A 21,677-nucleotide genomic window follows, 5' to 3' on the forward strand; every position below is an offset into this window, starting at 1 on the left:
TAGGGATTTTTTTTAAATGAAGAACTTCTTGAAGCTAGCAGGTGTTTCTAATTAGGGGGGTGTGCCAGAAGAATCGACCTGTCAAGTATATCAGGATGAATAGGTTGAGCTACTAAAGTAAAGAGAACAGTGCAGGAGGGTGCCCGACACAGCTGCTTCTATGAAAGTAATGGGTTGCATTGCTGTTATAGAAATCCTAGGAAAAACAAAGGAATTAGCGCTGTTATAAAGAGTCAGGCCTTCAACTAATTATAAATCTGGTCATTTTACTCCCTAATGTATGTTTCTCTAAATTAAATGATCCCTTAGAATGAATTTGTGTGACAGAATTAATCACCTTGGTTGGTCAAAGAATGATGTTGGTAGAAAAGGGGGAGGGGGTCTACTTTGGTGAATTAATAGTACAAAGAGTTCATGCTTTTCACATCCAAGTAACATGTTTTGGAAGGAGCAAGAACATTAAAAGAAGTTAAGAGGCAGGTCTTCCAAACTGACAAAGTACTGAGAGAGAGAGTTGAAGTGGAAGCAACTTTTAAAACATACCACTGTTACCTAGCAGCTTCAATCTATGCGAACAAAGATATTAAGCAATCACATAACAATGCGAAGAAATAACATTCATGCAAGGTTAATTTAGGCCAAGGTGACACCGAAAGAAGGAAAACAATGACCGTGAATGGCCACTCACTGCAGCCATTCCCAGAGGTGGAACTGAGTATTCCTGAGGAAGTTAAGTAGTTGATGCTACAACAACCAATCTACTAGGTGGCCACCATTTGTAGGAGGATAGCTGGGTTTAGAAGAGGATAGTGGACTGGCCTGAAATTTACCAGCAACTATATTGAATATAAACTATAAACCTAATCTTGCTAATTTTATAGTGTTCTTGAACACTATGCATTACTGTTATAAAGCTAGATCCACCTAAAGCTGAGAAACTGCAATATGCATAAACCAGGTTTGTGCCTGTAACTGTTTATACTCATCGGTTAATATAGGTTAAGTATTTTATGTGGTCCACAATTGATAGCTTTGTCATGATGATCATGTTGCTGTATAAGTCAATAGTGTTGTCTTCGTTAATGCAGCTATGTCTAACTTTATCTTTGAGCAGCAATTAAGCATTAATCATCTCACTCAGCGGTGCACTGTATCCCTGCCGTGGTTGGTTTGCATTGTTATTATTTGGGCTTTTCAAAGGAAGCAAAATTTTAGGCAGCACCTGATCCTATTTTTGATAAATCCCCAACCCAATTCTTTGAAGTGGCATTGTAGAAAAGAGGTAAAATACTCATCAAATACCCATTTGGTTAAGATCTCTTATATAACTTATGAATTTTCTGTTTCAAGCATATTTGCATCTTTAAATGTGTACAAACAATGTCTGTAAATTGCTCAGAGGGTACCTTCAATATTCTTAGCAGAAATGCCCTGGAAACTACCTAAGTAATACCGAAAAGGGAGTTAAGCTTTTGACCTGAATACTATGTAAAAGCTTTTAGCTAACCAAACACACAACTAGTTTAAACCAGAGAAGATTGCAGGCAATTAAGCCATAAAGCCTCTAAGTTAATTATAATAGGAGGTCCGTGTATAAACAAGGCATTCCTTAATGGTGTTATAAAATGATTTGAAAAATTCACACCATTTAAGAATAACACTGGGATAAAGATGTCAAACCTCCCCATTTGTGTCAAAAAACTTGAGAAATGCGAGCTGGATAGAGAGACCATCTAGCACATGTGTCCCTGTGGTTCATAGAATGTTGGGAGACATCTCTTTAAAATTAAGATCTAAAGCACACCTCTGGCTGGATTTTACCACCCTATAGTGACAGGCTGGGAGGGGGGGTGGTGACCCGTAAAATGGCAAGGGAACAACGCTCAAGAAGCTCGACACCATCCAGGACAAAGCAGCCCGCTTGATTGGCACCCCATCTACAAACATTCACTCCCTCCACTACCAACGCACAGTGGCAGCAGTGTGTACCATCTACAATGTGCACTGCAGCAACACACCAAGGCTCCTTCGACAGCACCTTCCAAACCCGCGACCGCTACCAACTAGAAGGACAAAGGCAGCAAATGCATAGGAACACCACCACCTGCAAGTTCCCCTCCAAGTCACACACCATCCTGACTTGGAACTATATCGTCGTTCCTTCACTGTCACTGAGTCAAAATCCTGGAACCCCCTTCCTAACAGCACTGTGGGTATAACTACTCCAAATGGACTGCAGCGATTCAAGAAGGCAGCTCACTACCACCTTCTCAAGGGCAATTAGGGATGAGCAATAAATGCTGGCCTGGCCAATGATGCCCACATCCCATGAATGAATAAAAGAAAAGATGGAGGCCCGTCACCTTCCCACCTCCACTGGCATTTTGCCAATGGCAGGTGGGCTCTTCGCCGCATGGGGAACTGCCTGGTAAACCCTGGCAGCTTCCCTCAGGGTTCTGGGATGGGGGCCCTCCTAAGCGGGTGCTCTGTGGCCCTTCCTGCTGCCACAACCACCCCCCCCCCCACACCTCACCTCATTGGGGCCTACCTGACTGGCCTCGGTGACCCCTGACCCCACTTATCTTGTTGCAACTGCATCTTCTCAGCCAGGTGCAGTCCCAGCAGTGGTTACCACTCCAATTGGCCAGCATGTCTTAGAGGCGGGCTCTCATCCCTTAAAGGGACGGGAGCCCAGCCGGCAACTAATTGGTTGGCAGACGGGCCCAAAATATGGCTGGAGGCCCTGGAAAAGGTCAAGGTGGTGTTGTCCCAGCTTTCAGGCTCATCTTTGGGGACCCTGTCACCCTGACAAAATTCAGCCCCTCCAGTCTGTTGTAGGATAGGTTAGCAAGAACAGGGACTCTTTGTCTTTATGAGAGGCCATTGCTGGCTAATGTAGTTTTTGTAGTTAGGAGATACTTTTTTGTGGTCGCTAGATTCCGCTCAGCAACCTTTACCTGGCAGATTTTAAATGGGCACTTTTACAAGTCTATTTAGGAAAGCTAGTCAATTGGCTAAATCAAATTAAATGGTTATACTGGTTATTAAGGATTCATCTAGGTCCTTGGCATATTTTTGTTGGGATAATAAAATCCAGCATTCTTCTAAGTGGAACTTGAACCCACAACTTTCTAATTCAATTCATAGTTTCACGACTTAGGCAAAAGTTCTATCAGCCTAGCAGAGGTGACTTTTGTGAATGGGAAACCAATGAAATTGCACAACATATTGGCTGCCATCTTTCATTGTCTGTAACCTGAAGATAAACATAAGACTCATAGCATAAGAAACATTCAAAAAATTCAAAAGAGAAGCATTAAATTTACCATGTAGTTGACATTTTTTGAAGTTTGTATTTTCTCAGCACTGTTTTCCTATGGGGGCCTGTTCTGTTTCAGAAAGGCAGCTCTTGAGTTTTAAGCTTTTCCTCCACTGTGCTACTTGTTTGGCTTGACTTACTTTGTAACAGTCTTGCTCTTGGGCCAATAAATTGTGGGTTCAAACCTCCCTCCAGAACTTAGCACCAAACTTAGGCTTGCAATTAGTGCAGTACTGAGGAAATGCTTCATTGTCAGGATGCTGTTTTCAGGTATTACTTTAAACTGAAGCCTTGTCTTTTTGAAGGTGGTTGTAAAAATCCCACAGGACAATGTGAAGACCAGCAGGAAGTTCTCTTGTTGTCAGGCCAACATTCCTCCCTCAAACAGCACCAAAAACAGTTTAACTAATCATTCGCTTCCTGTTTGTGGGACCTGAGAACTTTACAGCACAGAAAGAGGCTAGGGTCATAGTGTCTCTGAGGTAGATATATCCACTAAATCTAGTTTTTCTACCCTTGCCCCACACCCTTTAAAATGCTCCTTTTTCAAATAATTATCCTGTTCCCTTTTAAAAGATATTATGCATTTTGTTTTCGCTGCTGTTTCGGGTTTCACATCCAAACAATGTTCTGATTAATAATATATATTAAAAAGATCTCCCAACCTCTTCCTTTATACTTTTCGTAACAATCGTTAAATTTATTCCATTTCAGCTGCTGATTTTCTGACCAGTTGGAATTATTTTTTTCCCCTGAAATACTTTATTAAACCTGCTCATAATTTCAGCACAATTGTCAGCCTGAGTTGCTGGCAAAACAACAGTCACTACACTTCAAAGAGTAATTCTCTGTGAAGAGCGCTAGAGTCCTTGTACACCAGTTGCTGAAAGCAAGCATTCAGATGCAGCAAGCAGTTAGGAAGGCGAATGATATGTTGGCCTTCATTGCAAGAGGATTTGAGTACAGGAGAAGGGATATCTTACTGCAGTTATACAGGGCCTTGGTGAGACCACATCTGGAGTATTGTGTGCAGTTTTGGTCTCCTTATCTGAGGAAGGATGTTCTTGCCATGGAGGGAGTGCAAAGAAATTTTACTAGGTTGACTCCTGGGATGGCAGGATTGACGTATGAGGAGAAATTGGGTCGGCTAGGCCTATATTCACTAGAGTTTAGAAGAATGAGAGGGGATATCATAGAAACCTATAAAATTCTAAAAGAACTAGACAGGCTAGATACAGGAAGGATGTTCCCAATGGCTGGGGAATTCAGAACCAGGGGTCACAGTCTCAGGATATGGGGTATGCCATTTAGAACCGAGATGAGAAGAAATTTCTTCACTCAGAGGGTGGTGAACCTGTGGAATTCTCGACTGCAGAAGGCAGTGGAGGCCAAGTCATTAAATATATTCAAGAAGGCGATAGATATATTAATGCCAAAGGGATCAAGGGATATGGGGAGAAAGCAGGAACAAGGTACAGAATTAGACGATCAGCCATGATCTTTTTTGAACGGCAGAGCAGGCCCGAAGGACCGAAAGGCCGACTCTAGCTCCTATTTTTCTATGTTTCTATGACATCTTGAGGATGTCATTAGGAAAATGTCACTTAATTTGTTCTTCCTGTTCATTTTTGGTTTCCAATTTGATACCCTTCTACAGTTCAGCTGATCCACATTGGCACTCCCATCATAGCCGTCACATGAAGAATGACAAGATGGGCAAAGTACCAGATGGCTACGCAGAATAGATTTACTAGAATAATACCTGGACTCCAAGGGTTAGGTATGAGGAAAGATTAAACAAACTAGGGTTGTATTCCCTGCAACTTAGAAGGCGAAGGGGTGATATGATTGAAGGTTTCAAGATATTAATGGCAATTGATAGGATAGATTGGGAGAAACTATTTCTGTTCATTGGGGAGTCTAGGATTAGCGGGTGTCGGCAGAATATTAGAACTAGACCTTTCAGGAGTGAAATTAGGAAACACATCTTCACGCAAAGTGTGGTAAAAGTTTGAAACTCTTTCCTGCAAACAGCAATTGATGCTGGATCAATTATTAATTTTAAAACTGAGAGTGACAGTTTTTTGTTCTCCAAAGGTATTAAGGGACATGGGACAAAGGCGGGTATATGAAATGAGGTCACAGATTAACCGTGATCTCATTGAATGGCAGAACAGGTTCGAGGAGCTAAATGGTGGCCTACTGTTCTTATGTTCCAATGGCACCAAGCAAACTATATCCCAACAAGATTTTTCCCATTCAGGTGAAAATTGAAGAAAAGGTCTCTTTTTTTGAATTCATTGCAAAAGTATCAGAAGCAGTTTGTTTAAAGAAATTATTTCCAAATTATTTTTAAATGAAGATTTCGTTTTTAAAAGGGCTTTCTGAGGAATGAAGGTACATTAATTATACTTTTTCTTTAAGCAGAGGATGTTTTCTCCAATTTTCTTCCAACTTCTAAATGAAAAAAACTATTCTTGAGATGTAGTTTACTTGGTGCCACTAGCCATTTGGTACCTTGCCAGGTAGCCATGCTTCATGTGATGCCGAAGGTGGGAGTGCCAGTGTGGATCAGCTCAACTGTGCCATGGCATCGCAGCCAAGGCCATCATCTTCTCATCAGGCATCTACACCCCAGAAGGAGCACTGGATAGTGAGAAGAAGCCTTGATTGATTTTTATCCCTTTCTAACTGGGGGCACTTGTGGCTACTTGCAGTGGTCCAACTAAATCAACACAAACCACAATCAAACCTCGGGCTATCTGCTCATTATGACCTGACATTTAACTACTAAGCTGGATTTTGGATCCTTTTAAAAGCCAACAACTTCACTGTAAAATGCAAATGCTTGAGATCTAGGGTGATTGATTTTTCAATAGAGGTGACATCTGTAAAAACAAGTCATTTTAGCAGAATCTTTCTCTTCATTTTGAAAGGCACTTTATACAAAGAGTGTGGTTTGGTAGTACAATCGGTTGATTTTTTGACTGATGGCCAGAAGGGATGCTAACGGAGTGAAGTGTTCTGTCTGCGCTTTTTAAAAAGTCATCTAGCACACTTTACGCTCCAGGTTCCTCACCTACATTTAGCCTTCCCTCCACTTCTAAATATGTCTTTAAATCGCACATTGAGAAGCACGAACTGCCAAATGGGGAGTGTGTACGTATATGTGTGGGTACATACAGTAGTTGCTGAACTTTTTCTGGCTTTTGCAGGCAGTCACTTCTATGCTGGTTATGATTTGAAGGAGCTGGCTCAAGATGTAGTCTCTGTTAAACTTGGCCAGGATGTCACCAAGGATATAGGTCCTATGGTCTGTATAATTAAATGCAATTGAATTTTAAAAACTATTAGTAAGCTGACCTTCATTTATCCTTATGATCAAATTTAACTCACAAGAATATATGTTAAATTCCCATAACGCCAGCAACAGCTTGCATTTATATAGTATCTTTAAAGTAGTAAAATGTCCTAAGGAGCGTTATCAGACAAAATTTGACACCGAGACACATAAAGATATATTAGGACAGATGCGTGATCAAAGAAGTAGATTTTAAGGAGTGTTTCAAAGGAGAAAAGAGAGCTAGGAATTCCAGAGCTTAGGGTCTCTGCAGCTGAAAGCACAGCCACCAATGACAGAGCGATTAAAACTGGGGATTCTCAAGAGACCAGAATTGGAGAAACGCAGAGATCTCAGAGGGTTGTAGAGCTGGAGGAGGTTACAGAGATAAGGAGGATTGAGGCCATGGAGGGATTATCACACTGTCTTCCATGTGCAGCATAGTAACCAAGTTGGACATGGGATCAGATAATAAAGGTGAAGCTAGTCATTCAGTTTTGCGAAGACCTTGTGGTGCACTTGAAAATAAAACACTGACTTTGATGTTTAAACTTATGAATTTACTTCTTTTTTGTTTTCAAATAACCTACTTCTAGTTGAAAAAGAGACTGTTCTCCAGCTGCACAAGCAGGCTTTCTTAGGTTTAAAGAAGGAAAGTGAAATTTATTAAACTTAAACTCTAATTCAGTTAATGCCTACGGATACACAACGCGCCCACGCTAGCATGCATACGCGGTACACATATGCAGAGAGTGACTGAAAAGAAGAGAAGAAATACAATGGAGAGGTTTGAGGCAATATCTGAAGAGTTTTTTTGTTACGGGTCTTCAAGCTCACTTGCTTGTAGGTAAATCTTGCTTTTCATTGGGGCCCAGTATTCTTCTTTAACCTTGTTCACTGTAGGTGACTTTTCTCTCTTGGGGTTCATGTGTCTTTAATGGATTTCGACACTGGTGAGAACAAGATGAGGGCAGACAGGAGACACTCTTTTCAATCCAAGAGCCAAGAGCTTTCTGCCAGTTCAAACACTGGCTCTACAATTTAAGACTCCCCAAGCTGGCCAATAGGGTGGTCACATGAATGACCAGGTCTATGCAGGTGGGGGCCTGCATGACAACATATATGGAGAGAACAGGGCGAGTTAGTGTTTCAGGTATGGACCTTTCCTCCTTTCTGAAACATTAACTCATCTGTTCTCTTCACCATTGCTGACTAACTTTCTGAGTGTTTGCAGCATTTTGTGAGTTCAGATTTCCATCATCTGCAATTTTTTTTTTAACAAACTACCTGTAAAAGGATATTAAAGGGATATGGAACTAAGGCGGATAAATGGAATTGAAATACAGAACAGCCGTGATCTAATTGAATGGCAAAGGAGACTTGAGGGGCTGAATAGCTGACCCATGTTCTGATGTTTCTTAAGCCAGCAACTGGATCACTTTATGGCATCAACAGATGTTCTCAACTTATTGGAACATGTTGAATGGAGATGTGAGAAAGGTGATAAGCCGTAGTCATTGTGCTCTAAAGTGAAGATAGAGGCATTTGTCCCAGGCAAAGTCATTGTCAAAAGCTCATGAATATTTTGCGAAAAACTCGAAGCGAGTTTTGATAAAGAGTTTACATTATCCCATCGTCTTTTTTCAGATGGTGATGGTGCTGCTATGTATTGTCGCCATTTTCTGTCTATGTTCCCTTGATTCCAAGCATTTGCAGGTTTTACTTTTCTCCCAGTATCAACTGGAAGCATACATCATACCAAAACCTATGCATATCAGTAACCCGCTATTTTAAAAAGAAACAGCTTATAAACTTGAAAGCGAAAAACATTTGGAGTAAAAATTGAGACAAGGTTTGAAATTCTGAAATTTTTGGAGCGCAAAATTGGTGTAGTTCCAGAGTAGTGGGTGTAAGTCAGATATGGCAGTGATACTTGTGTTCTGAAATACATGATAACTTCTGGTAAACCTGGGCCCCGGCAGCAAATACACGAGGTGCTTTATGAAAATAATACGCGCAGAACTCACTGTGCCAGATATTCTACCATTTACCCTCAAATCACACCTTATACAACTGAAGCCTGTACAACAAGAGGGGTAAGTTACCTTGTTGTGCATGCCTTAGCTGCCATGTTTCCTTGCAAGTGTTTCGGGATGCCCTGGGGTTCTGAAAAGCGCTATATAAATGCAAGATGACAAATTTGTTTATCAGTGTCAAACTAGGAAGTGGTTGAGCTCACGGGTTTTAACTGTTCAGCTTTCATTTGTATTTACCAGCTTTGACTGGAGCGATTAGAAAACTCTTTTCTCAGTTGTCCTGCTAAGAAAGGATTCTGCAAAGTGCCTTTCTGCAGTTTCAGTCTTCCCACCTTGTATCATGGATTCGTTTCTATATGTCCTTATGATGGAGACAGAAACAGGAGCAGGAGAAGGGGAAATAGGAGGCACACACAATGCTGCTGGGCTGTGTTCTGCAGTGACAGAGACTGCGAGCAAGGGTCAGGGGGGAGCATGGTGCTCGAAGGTTAAATTTCTTCCAGCACTGCAAAGGGGTCCTGGGGGTCAAGGAGGTGGTAATTACTGCTGTAGCCACCTCCCTCCACAAACTGCATCCCACGTTTTTGGCAGGTCACCACACAGTCTAACCCCCAGCTCCACAACTCCATTAGGAGGACATGAAGCTGCAGCTCCCCGAAGTTCACTGCTCATTTCTTCCATCTGGTCGCCATCCTTGTTGCCTAGGTTGCCAACTTCCCTCTCAGTGCTGTCTCTAAGCAGCAACAGCTCTTTGCCTCCCCTTCACATTATTTTCCGCCAGCAACCATTGCCCCTGCAGTCGGTTTCCACCCACCTCTGTGTCTTTGTGAACTGAACTTAGACAACTTGCAATTAACAGCAGGGTCAATGCTGGTTGGCAGAAGCCCTGCACTGCCTCAGTTCCAGTGTCAACATTCCAATTTCAGGCCCATTTCAGTTAATTTTTATATAAAAAGATTCTTATTTCCTGTGTTTATTTGGTGTATATGGTCTGCGGAGTGGAGGCTGTATTAACAAACTATAAATTATCATTTTAATACTGCATAAAGCATGTTCTAGATACAGTCAAAACCAAAAAAAAACTGCAAGTGCTTGGAAATCTGAAATAAACACAAAATGCTGCTACACAGAGATCTACAAGCATCAGAAAAGAGAAAGAGATTGGTTGATATTTTGGGTGAAGATCACTTATTGAAGTTTATCAGAACATTGTTAAAGAATATTGACCTAATTTCAATATTTCCTCCGGTGCACTGGAATCAATATTTTGAATAAGCCCAAATACACCACCTTTAAAACCCTTCTGGCTAGAAATTCATCTTGGGCAGTGGGGCAAAAAGTATCGAATCAGTCGCCCATTATACACAGCACCTGATATTCCATCAGTAGACTGCAATGGAATTAAATATCAGACACTGCATCTAATGGGCGGCTGATCTGTCACTGCCACTTGCGCCATTGCCCAATTTCTACCTCTTTATCTGAAATTCACTCCACGGCCATGCTTCCTTTATCATAGAATGATACAGCATGGATAGAGGCCATTTGGCCATCAGGCCTGTGCTGGCTCTCTGAAAGAGCTCCTAATTGGCTCCACTCCCTTGCTGGTTCCCCATAATCTTGCAATTTTTTTTAACCCTTTTAAGTGGCGATCCAATTCTGTTTTGAAGGTTATTGTTGTTATTGCCACCCTTTCAGGCTGGGTATTTCCAGATCGTCGTACCTCACTAAGAAACAATTCTCCTCATCTACCCCTTGGCTTTTTTGCCAATTATTTTAAATCGATGTCCTCTGATTCTTGACCCTCCTGCCACTGGAAACAGTTGCTCCCTATCCACTCGGTCAAAACCTCTCAGGAGAATAATCCCAGCTTCTCTATTCACTCCAGTTAATTGAAACCCCTCAACCTTTGTACCATTCTAGTAAATCTCCAAGGCCTTGATGTCCCTTTTAAATGTAATTAAAATTGAAGTAAAGTCTCTACTTTTCAAATTTGGTGTTCCTGTGTGAGTCCTCACTTCTTCTGCTCCATTGTGATAGAGTCTTCAGCAATCAGGCTATGCAAACTGGAATTCTTTTCCCAAACGTCCTTGCCTTGCGACCTCTCTCCCCTTCTTCATAACCCCCTGCAAAATGTACCTTGTTGACTTTGCCTTCAATTACTTACCCTAACTATCTCCCATTTACTGCTTCCTGCTGGAAAGACCCTTGAAACATTTTCGTGAAAGATACTTGGTAATATCACCCGACTCTGTCCCTGCCTCAAATTATTTGCTCCTGAAACCCTTAGCCCTGCCTTTTTTACCACTAGACTTGACTATTCCAATGCTCTCCAGCCTGGCCTCCCAGCTTCCACCCTTCATAAACTTAAGTTCATCCAAACCTCTGCCGCGCGCATCCTAACTCACACTAGGTTTCGTTCACCCTTCACCCCTGTGCTCAATGACCTCCATTGACTCCTGGTTAGGTCATTGTTTTCATATTCCTCCATGGCCTCGCCCCTCCTTACCTCTGTAATCTCCTCCAGCCCTACAGCCCCCGCAAGATGTCTGCACTCTTCCAATTCTGGCCTTTTGCGCATCCCCAATTTTAATCGCTCCAACAATAGTGGCTGTGCCTTCAGCTGCATAGGACCTAAGCTCTAGAATTCACTCCCTTAACCTCTCTGCCTCTCTACCTCTCTCCCTCTCTCTCCACCTTTAAGATGCTCCAAAAAATCTACCTCTTTGACTAAGCTTTTGGTCACCTGTCCTACTATCTCCCTGTGTAGCTCAGTTTGATAAACACTGGGACATTTTACTACTTTAAAGGCGCCATTTAAATACAAGTTGTTTTTGCTGTTGCTATATAAATGCAGATGGCTGTATACAAAGCACTTTAAATGTTTCCTGACCTGCTGTGTATTTCCAGAATTTAATTTTTTCCTCCAGATATGAACTTTCTGCTGTGGCCAGGGCACATCCTGAATGCAGTTTTCAAAACCAGTGATTGCTTCTGAGTGGAGATGCAGTAGCTGAAGGACTAGAGCTCTCTTTGTTGGCTGGTTCGTGTGGAATGAGGGTTCTGCAAACGTTTTGGTAAGTTTGGAGGCTGAACAGCAGCCTGTAACTTGCAGCATTCACAGTAGCACAACAGCAGTATAAAATATCATCTGTATTTCCCTCCCCCAGAGGTTCCACTAATTGATGGAGGTACAGTAAGGCTACCAAAGCTAATTAAGTTATATAGAGCCCTGGACATTATTTTGACTGGGCGTCCAATTGGTGCGCAAGAAGCTTATGAGTTTGGGCTTGTCAATGGACTTGTCCCAGATGGTCAAGGTTCGTATGACCCTTGATTTTAAAAGGAAAATGAACTAGTTGCAGTCAGCTAACATTATATGCCACTACTGTCATTACATCTCATTTAGAGAAAAATAACAAGCAGTCATGTCCAGGTTAAATTGTATTGGTGAGGAGAAAAGGACTTGACTAGTATTTGACTGAATGTTATTGAAGTTGTAATGTTGAAACACTATCCAGTGCTGTCACTAAGATTTTAGTAAAATAGAATGATGGATGTGTGGAATTCTCAAACTAAAAACATCTGGAAATACAGTTAGTTTTGTCCTTCCAAATCAGAGTTTTTTGAACTGCTGTGAAATATGAAATTCACCCATACAGTATGTTACGTGTAACCTCAGACTCAAAGCGCACAAAAATTCTGCACTTCTTTTTCAGCTCCCTCTGAAAGATTGCAGTGTCCTGTTACTACTGGGCTTACCTCCTCCACTCTTCAGCACTTTAGCTATTTTAATCCAGAGCATCTGTGAAGTACTGATGCTGTGTCTGTCCCCAACTCTGGAGGGAACTACCAGCTAGAACAGTAACTACACAATTCACACTTCTCTAGAAGCTGCTGTTACACAGTTAACACATACTCTGCAGGTAGCACTATATAAATCAGAAACATTTAAAGTGCTGCTCAACAGACTGTGCTGGCTTTTAACAGTAGCCAGTTACTGTACCAGCTGGTAATTTTTATAGTCAGGAGAGCCACACTCTTTGTGGCTAAGGGTGAAACTGACAGAATACTCAGGAACTTTGGGACTGAAGGGAGCAGAGTGGTAGAGACTGAGAATTAACTTTGTGATTACTTTCACAACACGCCAGGGTGGAATACTAATAGGCGCGATTTGAGGCGATAAGTCTAGAGTATCACACACGTGCCATATTAGCACAAGCCTAAAACATTTTGGCTTCATTTCTTCCTATGGTGTAATACATCACATACACTTATTGGTATGGTATTGTTCATATAAATTGTACTCCAGCAATTCCTAAATCTGGCAAGTGAAGTTACTCACAGGTAATTATCACAATGGTGGAAAATTCTTTAAGATCAGTTACAGAGGAGACTCCTGAATTCAACCTCCAATTGTAATTTCTGAATTATCAGATACTCTGAATACAAGCTCGTTGCTAAACATGCCCATGAAAATCTTGTTTCTTTTTTCCCATTGCTGTTAACGTGCCATTCTCTCTCATTCCCACTCTAGTTTATGGTCAAAGTCACGTAATGTTTGACACACTGACCTCTCGTTGCACCAGTGAGACTGCTTTGGTGAGAACAAACAAGCACTTTGCTGTGACTTTCACTTCCGTACATAAAGAGTGTCTTGCACTGCCAATGTTTGACTCAGCTGGGAAGGAATGTTTATGCTTCACAATAGTTCACAATAATAAAACAGCTTTAGTCCCTGTACTAGAATCAGTGGCCTTGAAATTACACTGAGCGAGTATTGCGAAAGCTATATAGATTTTGCAGGAATTTCATCCAGGCAATATATTAACCAAAGCAGGAACCAGTTTAAAATGATGGGTTAACACCACCATGAAAATAGCAGGGAGAGGAGTTTATGGCGAATGTGTGCAGTGTTTTGTGTGCCTATTTGCACAGAATAATTTCAAGACCAGTGTGTCATTTCTATCTACAATGTCGTATGTTTGCATGACTGTTTAAAGTGGCTGGAAAGCATTGCAATGTCACCAAATATGGATCAGATAGAACGTTGGCTTATTTGTGTAACCAACTGCTCAGAGCCCCGAGGCCAAGAAACCATAAGACTTGCGAGGGACTGTAATTATTTGAGGCTTATCTTGCAAGTGCAGCAAATCATATTCATACCATGAACTTTTTTTCCTGAAGTGTTTTCCATTTAAAAAAAACAGCTCCATGATTTGGGTTTGGTACTAATAACTGCATTACCTGGCTCACTGACAATATTATGTCAGTCTTCCAGAATTCAAACTAAACAAACACCAATGCATCTTATTTTTAGTTATGTTTTTCACTCCCTTCATTGACTGCTGGTCAGTGAAAATGACACATCCGAAGCCTTTGCCAATGCTGTGCTGTAACTAGGAATTCACATGGGGCCTAGGTTGCCATCATCTTACTCTGTCCAAAGATATGAGGATTTATAGAACCAGAGAATCTTAAAGCACGAAATGAGGCCATTCAACTCATCGTGCCTGTGCTGACTCTTTGTAAGAGATATTTAATTAGTCCCATCTTTTTCCTCATAGCTTTGCAAATTTTTCCACTTCAAGTATTTATCCAATTCCATTTGGAAAGTTACTATTGAATCTGCTTACACCACCCTTTCAGGTAGTGCCTTCCAGGCCACAACAACTCGGTACATAACAAAAATGGCTCCATGTCTCCCCCTTGGTTCTTTTGGTAATTATCTTAAATCTGTGATTACTGACCCTCCCACCAGTGGAAACAGTTTCTATTTATTTACTCTATCAAACCACTCTACATATTGAACACTTCTATTAAATTTCCCCCTTAACATTCTCTGCTCTAAGGAGGACAATCCTAACTTCTTTAGTCTTGCTACATAACTGAAGTCCCCCGTCCCGGGTATCCTTCCTAAAGTGTGCCCAGAAATGGACACAATACTGAGGCTGAGATTTAACCAGTGATTTATAAAGGTTTAGCACAACTTCCACACTTGTGTGCTCTTTGCCTTTATAAAGCCATGGATCTTGTTGGCTTTTTTAAATCACTTAGTCAACGTGTCCTGCTACCTTCAAAGATCCCTTTGTTTGTTTTGGGTGTCATAAATCTATCTGTGATTGCTTTTTAACATGGGAGTGTGTTGGTTTTAAAGGAAGAGATTGGCAAAGCTTTTTGAAGGAGATAGCAGTGAAATCACTGCACAGTCACCAATCTCCCAGACCTTCAAAGAAGTTCAAACTTCACTTTAAAGAAAATATTGTTCAAATTTTAGACTTGGGGTTAAAATCTTATAGACTCATGACTTGGTGCTCCATTGCTGTCTATCCAACTCTTCAAACACCACCTGCCCCATATGTGATAGAGTCTGCAGCTCGTGCATCGGACTCACTAACCATGTTAGAATGCACTGAACCAGTGTAGAAGTAAGTCATCCTCAGTGCCTCATGACTACCCAAGAAGAAGAAGAGGAAGCTGTTGATGCCACACTGAAACAGCTCAATGAATGTAGTTTCTTCTCGAGGAATTTTCACGGAGGAAATTACTCAAGTACTTTATGAAGTTTTTAGTTAGAAATCGATAGGAGAGGGAAATCCTTGTAGCTATAGTGCTGGTTTCCACTTTCATCTTCGCAATAAATACCACATTCAGTCATCTACTTCTAGATGTGCAATTTTCCTGATAAGACTTGACGAGAAAGCAAATTTCTATTGCTGTGCTGTCTCCTCCTCTTTGCAGTTAACATTTTTGTCAAGTTCATTTGTCCTCCACCTGGAGACTGTGTCCGAAATCTAACCATTGAATGATCAGCCTGAATGAAGGCACTCAATAAAGCACCATTTTCCATGTCTGACACCACAGGGCCTGCATTTAAATTGCCTTTTGCTGGTATGTTGGAAGTAATGCTCAGCACAGGCTTCTGTGGTATCCACTGCGATTCACCATTGCTCTTAAGGACAGGGTTAGATGCCAAATCTCAGTAGAAGAGGAAGAGTTCTTGAACACCATGTTAAACTGACAGATCATCTGAAATCCAAAGATTAAGTATCAAATATTCCTTTTGCCCAGTCTGTGGAATTGAGATCAGTGACAGTATCATTTCCTTTAAAAGGTAATCCCTAAAAAAAAAAATTACTCATCATGCTGTCATGGATATTTCTGTTTGCCAAACCTCAAGCCAGTGGCTTGTCACTGAATTCACCTCTTTCAAATTGGTCTTGTCGATTGCTATTGACTCACCCCTGTGAAAAGCAACAAATCTTTTGTCACAACAAAGGATCAAAATGAGACTCCAGAAATTGGAGGCCAAATAATGGAGAAAAAGTGAGAATCTGTTCAACTAGTCACCAACTAGGTTTCAGAATAAATCCCAATTTATAATGTTATATTTTAGGGTCCAGATATAGTGTAATCCTCACGTGAAATTGGAACTTCAACAGGGCCAAGCATTTCAGTCTTATGGAAAAGATGGCTTCTGGATTATTTGGTGAGCTACTGCACTGTGATGGATGACAGGAATACAAAGTAAAGCAACTTCTAAGCATGTAACATCAGCGCTGCCAAGTAGGAGGAGATGGTACTGAATAGGTGAGGGTCCCACATCATCCTTTGCACTTGGATAACCAAGACCTATTTGAGTTGAGCTGAAGATAAGAGAACTATAAAACCACGTGGTGTGGCTGCGTATTATTTCATGGTGCAAACAATGCAAAATATGCTCCCATATCATTCATTTTTCAACAGCAGACACATTACAGGCCCAGAAAATCTTTGATGAAGTAGTCATCCTTACATGTCAGTCAACCATCACAATTACGACATCATACAATGACACTCTCAAATATAAAGGAAGTGCTCTTAAAAGTTCAAAAGTGCTGCAATTCAAGGTTTTTTGTGATCTACCAGCTCTTGTGAAACTGGCCCATATATATATATATATACATACCTGTGTGCTTGTAGTGTCAGAACAGCAGCACACATGCAATTCATGGAAACATAACTCTGCGTCAGTTTCCCAACTTGTTCACTATCGCCAGGCTATATATTTTTATTATTGCCTTGGATACTGACTGGTGTGTAAGGGAAGTTTTTATTTTCAATATTTCTAGTTTTATTTGACCGCCATATCCTTTCAAACATTCTCAAAAAAATTGAATTCTATGATTTAGCTTACAGGAGATTGCAGTGCCAGAATCAGCCAGATAACCATATAAATCAAGGTGATTGGCATATGCAGGTCTTTTGAGCATCACTGTCCTGGGACCCCCATTGAAAACATTAAAATATTTTTAATATCCTGAAGTAGAACAGAGCCCCTCCAAAGCTGCTTAGCATTTCCCCTGGACACTCCAGTAGGATCCAGTGAGCTTCTGTTGTGGGATTGACTGTTGAGGACACTGATACAGAATCTCTTGTGGTTGAAAATACTGAAGCATTCAAACCTGATCTAGAGAAAAACACATAACATAAAGGGAAATTGTTAGTAGTTCCTGACTTGCAAGACAAATATTCCACCACATCTATATACCGAGTTCAGAAGTATTACTTCTGAAAATGTAGCGCTCATGCAAGTCTATTATATTTTTCGTAGGTTTAGGAATCATTTCACAGATGACCAATTTAAATTCCATTATACCAAGATTAACTCCTCTCAACATGCAGAAATTCTGGCTTAACAATACCAAATAAAATCAATTTGGAAGGATTCTAATCAATACACGTGAATTTTGTTGTAGCACCTCCTGTTCTGCAACTGTAGCTTTGGTAGAAGTGCAGAGGAAACCTTTTTTAAGTATGTAAGTGGGGTTTGTCCTGCACTCCCACCAAAGTTTACAGTGATTGAGCAGGACAATCTTTGACCCATTTTCTTTGGTGAGCATTGGAAATGTTTTTGATTGGGAGGCACGTGTGTTGACAGTGACAAACTGGTTTCTGTGCTTTTGGTGAGAAGGTGGTATTAACAGAATTATTAATGAGTGGACAAAACTGTAAGTCGGGAGAGGATATTCCATATCATATTGGCCCCAATATTTCTCGCAGCCAGCAATGGATTATTCTTTACTTTCTCCTCATACTACAGCTGCTGCATCCCTTGGGTGCCTTTCTCTTCAGCCTCTTAGGCCTCCGTTAGTAAGGAGAGATCTTGCAAGACGAAGCTGTGTGACATGCATCACACCACCGCAATCCTTGAGACTTTAGCTGGAGTATATCACAGGGCATCCCAAAACTGATGCAGGCACCTGAAATGTGTCTTCAGAATTCCAGTAGCCTGCTCTATGTTGATTCTGGTCATTGATTAGATCTCATCTTAGCAGCCTTGATCAGGCAACCTGGAACAGTGTGTAGGTGCCATTAGCCATTGCTTTAGAGGGTAACTGTAATTTTCTACAAAAACAACTTATATTTACATAGTGCCTTTAATGTAAGAAAACATCCCAAGGCGCTTTACAGGAGCATTATAAAACAAAATATGACACCAAGCCACACAATTTTATTAGTTCGCCGCTGTTCTCGTGGTGGCTCATTAGCATGGAGGGGGCGGAGCCCCCGCCTCCGATGACGTAGAGAAGGTGGGCGCCTGGTGTCCGGCAATGGTGTCCGGCGCCACCGCACAGGCACCGGCGCCATTTTTAAAGGGCTTCAAGCTCTTCGGCTTAAATTAAGTTCTTAAAGATCGTTAAAAATCGTCATAAAATTTTAATTTAACATTGAATCCCCTCTCCCCCCCCCCCCCAAACTGAGTACTCAATATATAAATTGCCCTATCCCCCCATAAAACATTTTTTGCTATTCCGAACTTTCCCCCCACTCAACCCACTCTCACCATCCCCACGAACAATAGGGATAGTTTTACCCACTCCCCCCCACCCCTCCCGCCCTGAAAACATCACTCCTCCCCCCTCCCCACCAGTGTCACACTTCAGATCTCAGAATGGAGATCTGAAGGTGTGGGAGTTCCGGCTACTGACCAGAATATTAGCGTGGGACGGCCATTGGGCCAAGGTGGGTATTTTTACCTGCATTAACATTTATTTAAATATTAAAATTGAGGCTCCACCGCCGAGTGGTGGGGGGACCAACTCGAGGCCTCGCCGCTGCTGGTCACATGCGGTGGAGTTTTCTCGGCATCGAGGCCTGTGGCAGGCCTCTGCCAAAAGTTTTTTTCGGGCACTCCCTTCACAATCCCCGATGTGGGGGGCTTATAAAATTCAGCCCATAAAATCAGGTGACCAAAAGCTTGGTCAAAGAGGTAGGTTTTAAGGAGTGTCTTAAAGGAGGAAAGCAAGATGGAGAGGCAGAGAGGTGTAGGGAGAGTATTCCAGAGCTTGGGGCCCAGGCAAATGAAGGCACGGCCACCAATGGTGGAGCGATTAAAATCAGGGATGCTCAAGAGGCCAGAATCAGAAGAGCACGGATATCTCGGAGGGTTGTGGGGCGGAAGGTGATTACAGAGATAGGGAGGGGTGAGACCATGGAGGGATTTGAAAACAAGGATAAGAATATTAAAATCAAGATGTTCCTTGACCGGGAGCTAATGATAGGGAACAGGACCTGATGCGAGTTAAGACATGGGCAACAGAGATTTGGATGACCTCAAGTTTATGGAGGGTAAAATGTGGGAGACCAGTCAGGAACGTGTTGGAATAGCCAAAGCCAAGTGTAGAGGTAACAAAGGCATGAATGAGGGTTTCAGCAGCGGATGAGCTGAGACAGGGGCAAAGTCAGGCAATTTTATGGAGGTGGAAATAGGCCGTCTTAGTGATGGCACGCATATGAGGTCGGAAGCTCATCTCGGGGTCAATTGTAACACCAAGTTTGCGAACAGACTGATTTAATCTCAGACTATTGTCAGGGAGAGAGATGGAGTTGATAGCTAGGGAATGGAGTTTGGAGCGGGGACCGAAAACAATGGCTTCAGTCTTCCCAATATGTATTTGGAGAACATTTCTGCTCATCCAGCACTGTCAGATAAGCAGTCTGACAATTTAGCAACAGTGGAGGAGTCGAGAGAGTCTTTGGTGAGGTCGAGCTGAGTGTTGTGAGCGTACATGTGGAAACTAATGGCGTGCTTTTGGATGATGTTTCGAAGGGGCAGCATGTAGACAAGAAACAGGAAGGGGGACAAGGATAGATAGCTCCTTGAGGGATTCCAGAGGTAACAGTTCTAGGATTCTCCCAGACATTTGCTTTTCTGGTCCAAGGTGTGGTGGAATGAGGATCTGCTTTAAAATAAAAGCGTTGTGACAGCTGGCAGGGAAGCAAGTATTAGCACGCATAATGTGGTATTCCAAAATGAACTGACCACCGGGTGAGTGAAATCTTTTCCTATTGTAGAAGTGGGTGGGATTGATGAATGGATTGCCTCTGACTACTTGTACCTTGCCACTTTCCAGAATGGACTGATTTCCCAGTGACCTGGATTTAAGTTCCCCGCGATGCACATTTTATCACACATTTAATGCTCTAAAATGTGTCAGCACTTCAACAATTCATTTGCTCAACAGCTAGATGGCACTGTGGTCTGACTATGAACTCTTCCTCTGTTCCCTATTTACTTACTTCGTTAATGTTTCCTTGCAGCTCTTCAATGTGCCGTAGAGTTGGCAGAACAGATATCTACTTTTCCCCAGCACTGCATGCATGCCAACAGAACCTCTGCTTATTATGGTATGTTTGATGCCTCTTCCTTTACTGAAGCCATGCAGGCTGAATTCGACACCAAAGGTGTGATTTCAAAGGATTCATCCTGGTGCAAACAAGTTCATTTTGGGAACTGGAAGACAAGGAAGATTCTCTTAGCTTCTGAAAAATATGAAGATATATGAACTTCTAGAAGGACTTTCTTTGGAGGGCAGGGTGTTGGTTAGGTTGGGCTCATTCTATAACCGCCTGATTTAAGTATTTGTTTCTGACTGCAGTTGTCACAGGTTCAGATCCCAGCAGTAATTAATAGTAGCAACAATTGCTGCAATTTAAAAAAATCTGTTATCACCTTGTGCTGAGGAGGGATGTCTCTTAACGTTACAGCTGGGTAAAAGTTGTCAGGAGTTTCAGGACAATAAAAGCAGAGGAAAATATTTTTAATTAAGCTGGTAATTATTTTCAGTCAAGTAAATGTCAATTTTGGTTACTTTTACAAGAAATGTGGAAAAACATCAAAAGGGTGCAGGTAGATCAAGGACATAAATTAAGAAATTAAAACAGAAAATGCTGGAAACAGATGGGTTAGATGGAGAGAAACTGTTTCTGGGCAGTCCAAGAATAGGAGACATAATCTAAAGATTAGAGACAGACCTTTCAGGATTGAAATTATGAAACATTTCTACACACAAAGGGTGGTAGAAGTTTTGAACTCTGTTCTGCAAATGGTAATGGATGCTGGATCAGGGGTGTCCAACCTTTCTGCATGGGGGGGGGCACATTACAATTTTTGTCTTACATAGGGGGCTGGTGAGACAATTTTGAAAAGAGTCTTTAAAAATTGATCTTACTGTTCATCAACAACAATAGCAAATGTGCATTTTTGTGAAGAAACTTCAAATGAGAAGATGCATTTATCGACTTACTTTCTCATCACTATGTTGGACATTGATTTAGTGAGATACCTGCCATTTTTTTGCTTGCAAAAGTAGTCAATGTTTGCCAGCACACTTTTTGTAGCGATGTGGAGTATTCTGGATAGATGTCCATCTGTCAGGAGTGATCTTGATCACTCTCTCTGTCTGTCTCTCTGTCCCTGTGTCCCCATTCTCTGTCTTACCGCCTCTCTGTGTTGTTCCCCCCCGTGTTGTCCTCGTTCTCTGTTCCCCCCCACCTCTTCCATTCTCTGCCCCCCTCTCTGTCCCCCCTCTCTCTCTCTCTGACAGTTTACCCCTTCCCATCACCCCCTCCACCAATCCACATTGTCGTTACCCCATTCCCCCACTCCCGCACAGGAAAACAAATACTCCACCCCCCTCCCCACAGGTGTCACGCCACA

At 41.8% G+C, this 21,677-nt stretch overlaps 1 protein-coding gene across 1 annotated transcript; it reads left to right on the forward strand.

Annotated features, from left to right (window-relative positions):
• The first annotated feature begins 5,428 nt into the window (after window positions 1-5,428).
• Window positions 5,429-20,497, forward strand: zgc:101569 (uncharacterized protein LOC449822 homolog). Its single transcript, XM_068032685.1, is given in 7 exon segments — window positions 5,429-5,582; window positions 6,535-6,632; window positions 11,650-11,687; window positions 11,689-11,766; window positions 11,831-12,015; window positions 20,279-20,441; window positions 20,443-20,497. Coding segments are annotated over 7 exon segments (771 nt in total).
• Window positions 20,498-21,677: the final 1,180 nt, after the last annotated feature.

This window comes from Heterodontus francisci, chromosome 5, assembly GCF_036365525.1.
Source record: "Heterodontus francisci isolate sHetFra1 chromosome 5, sHetFra1.hap1, whole genome shotgun sequence".
Classification (NCBI taxonomy): domain Eukaryota; kingdom Metazoa; phylum Chordata; class Chondrichthyes; order Heterodontiformes; family Heterodontidae; genus Heterodontus; species Heterodontus francisci.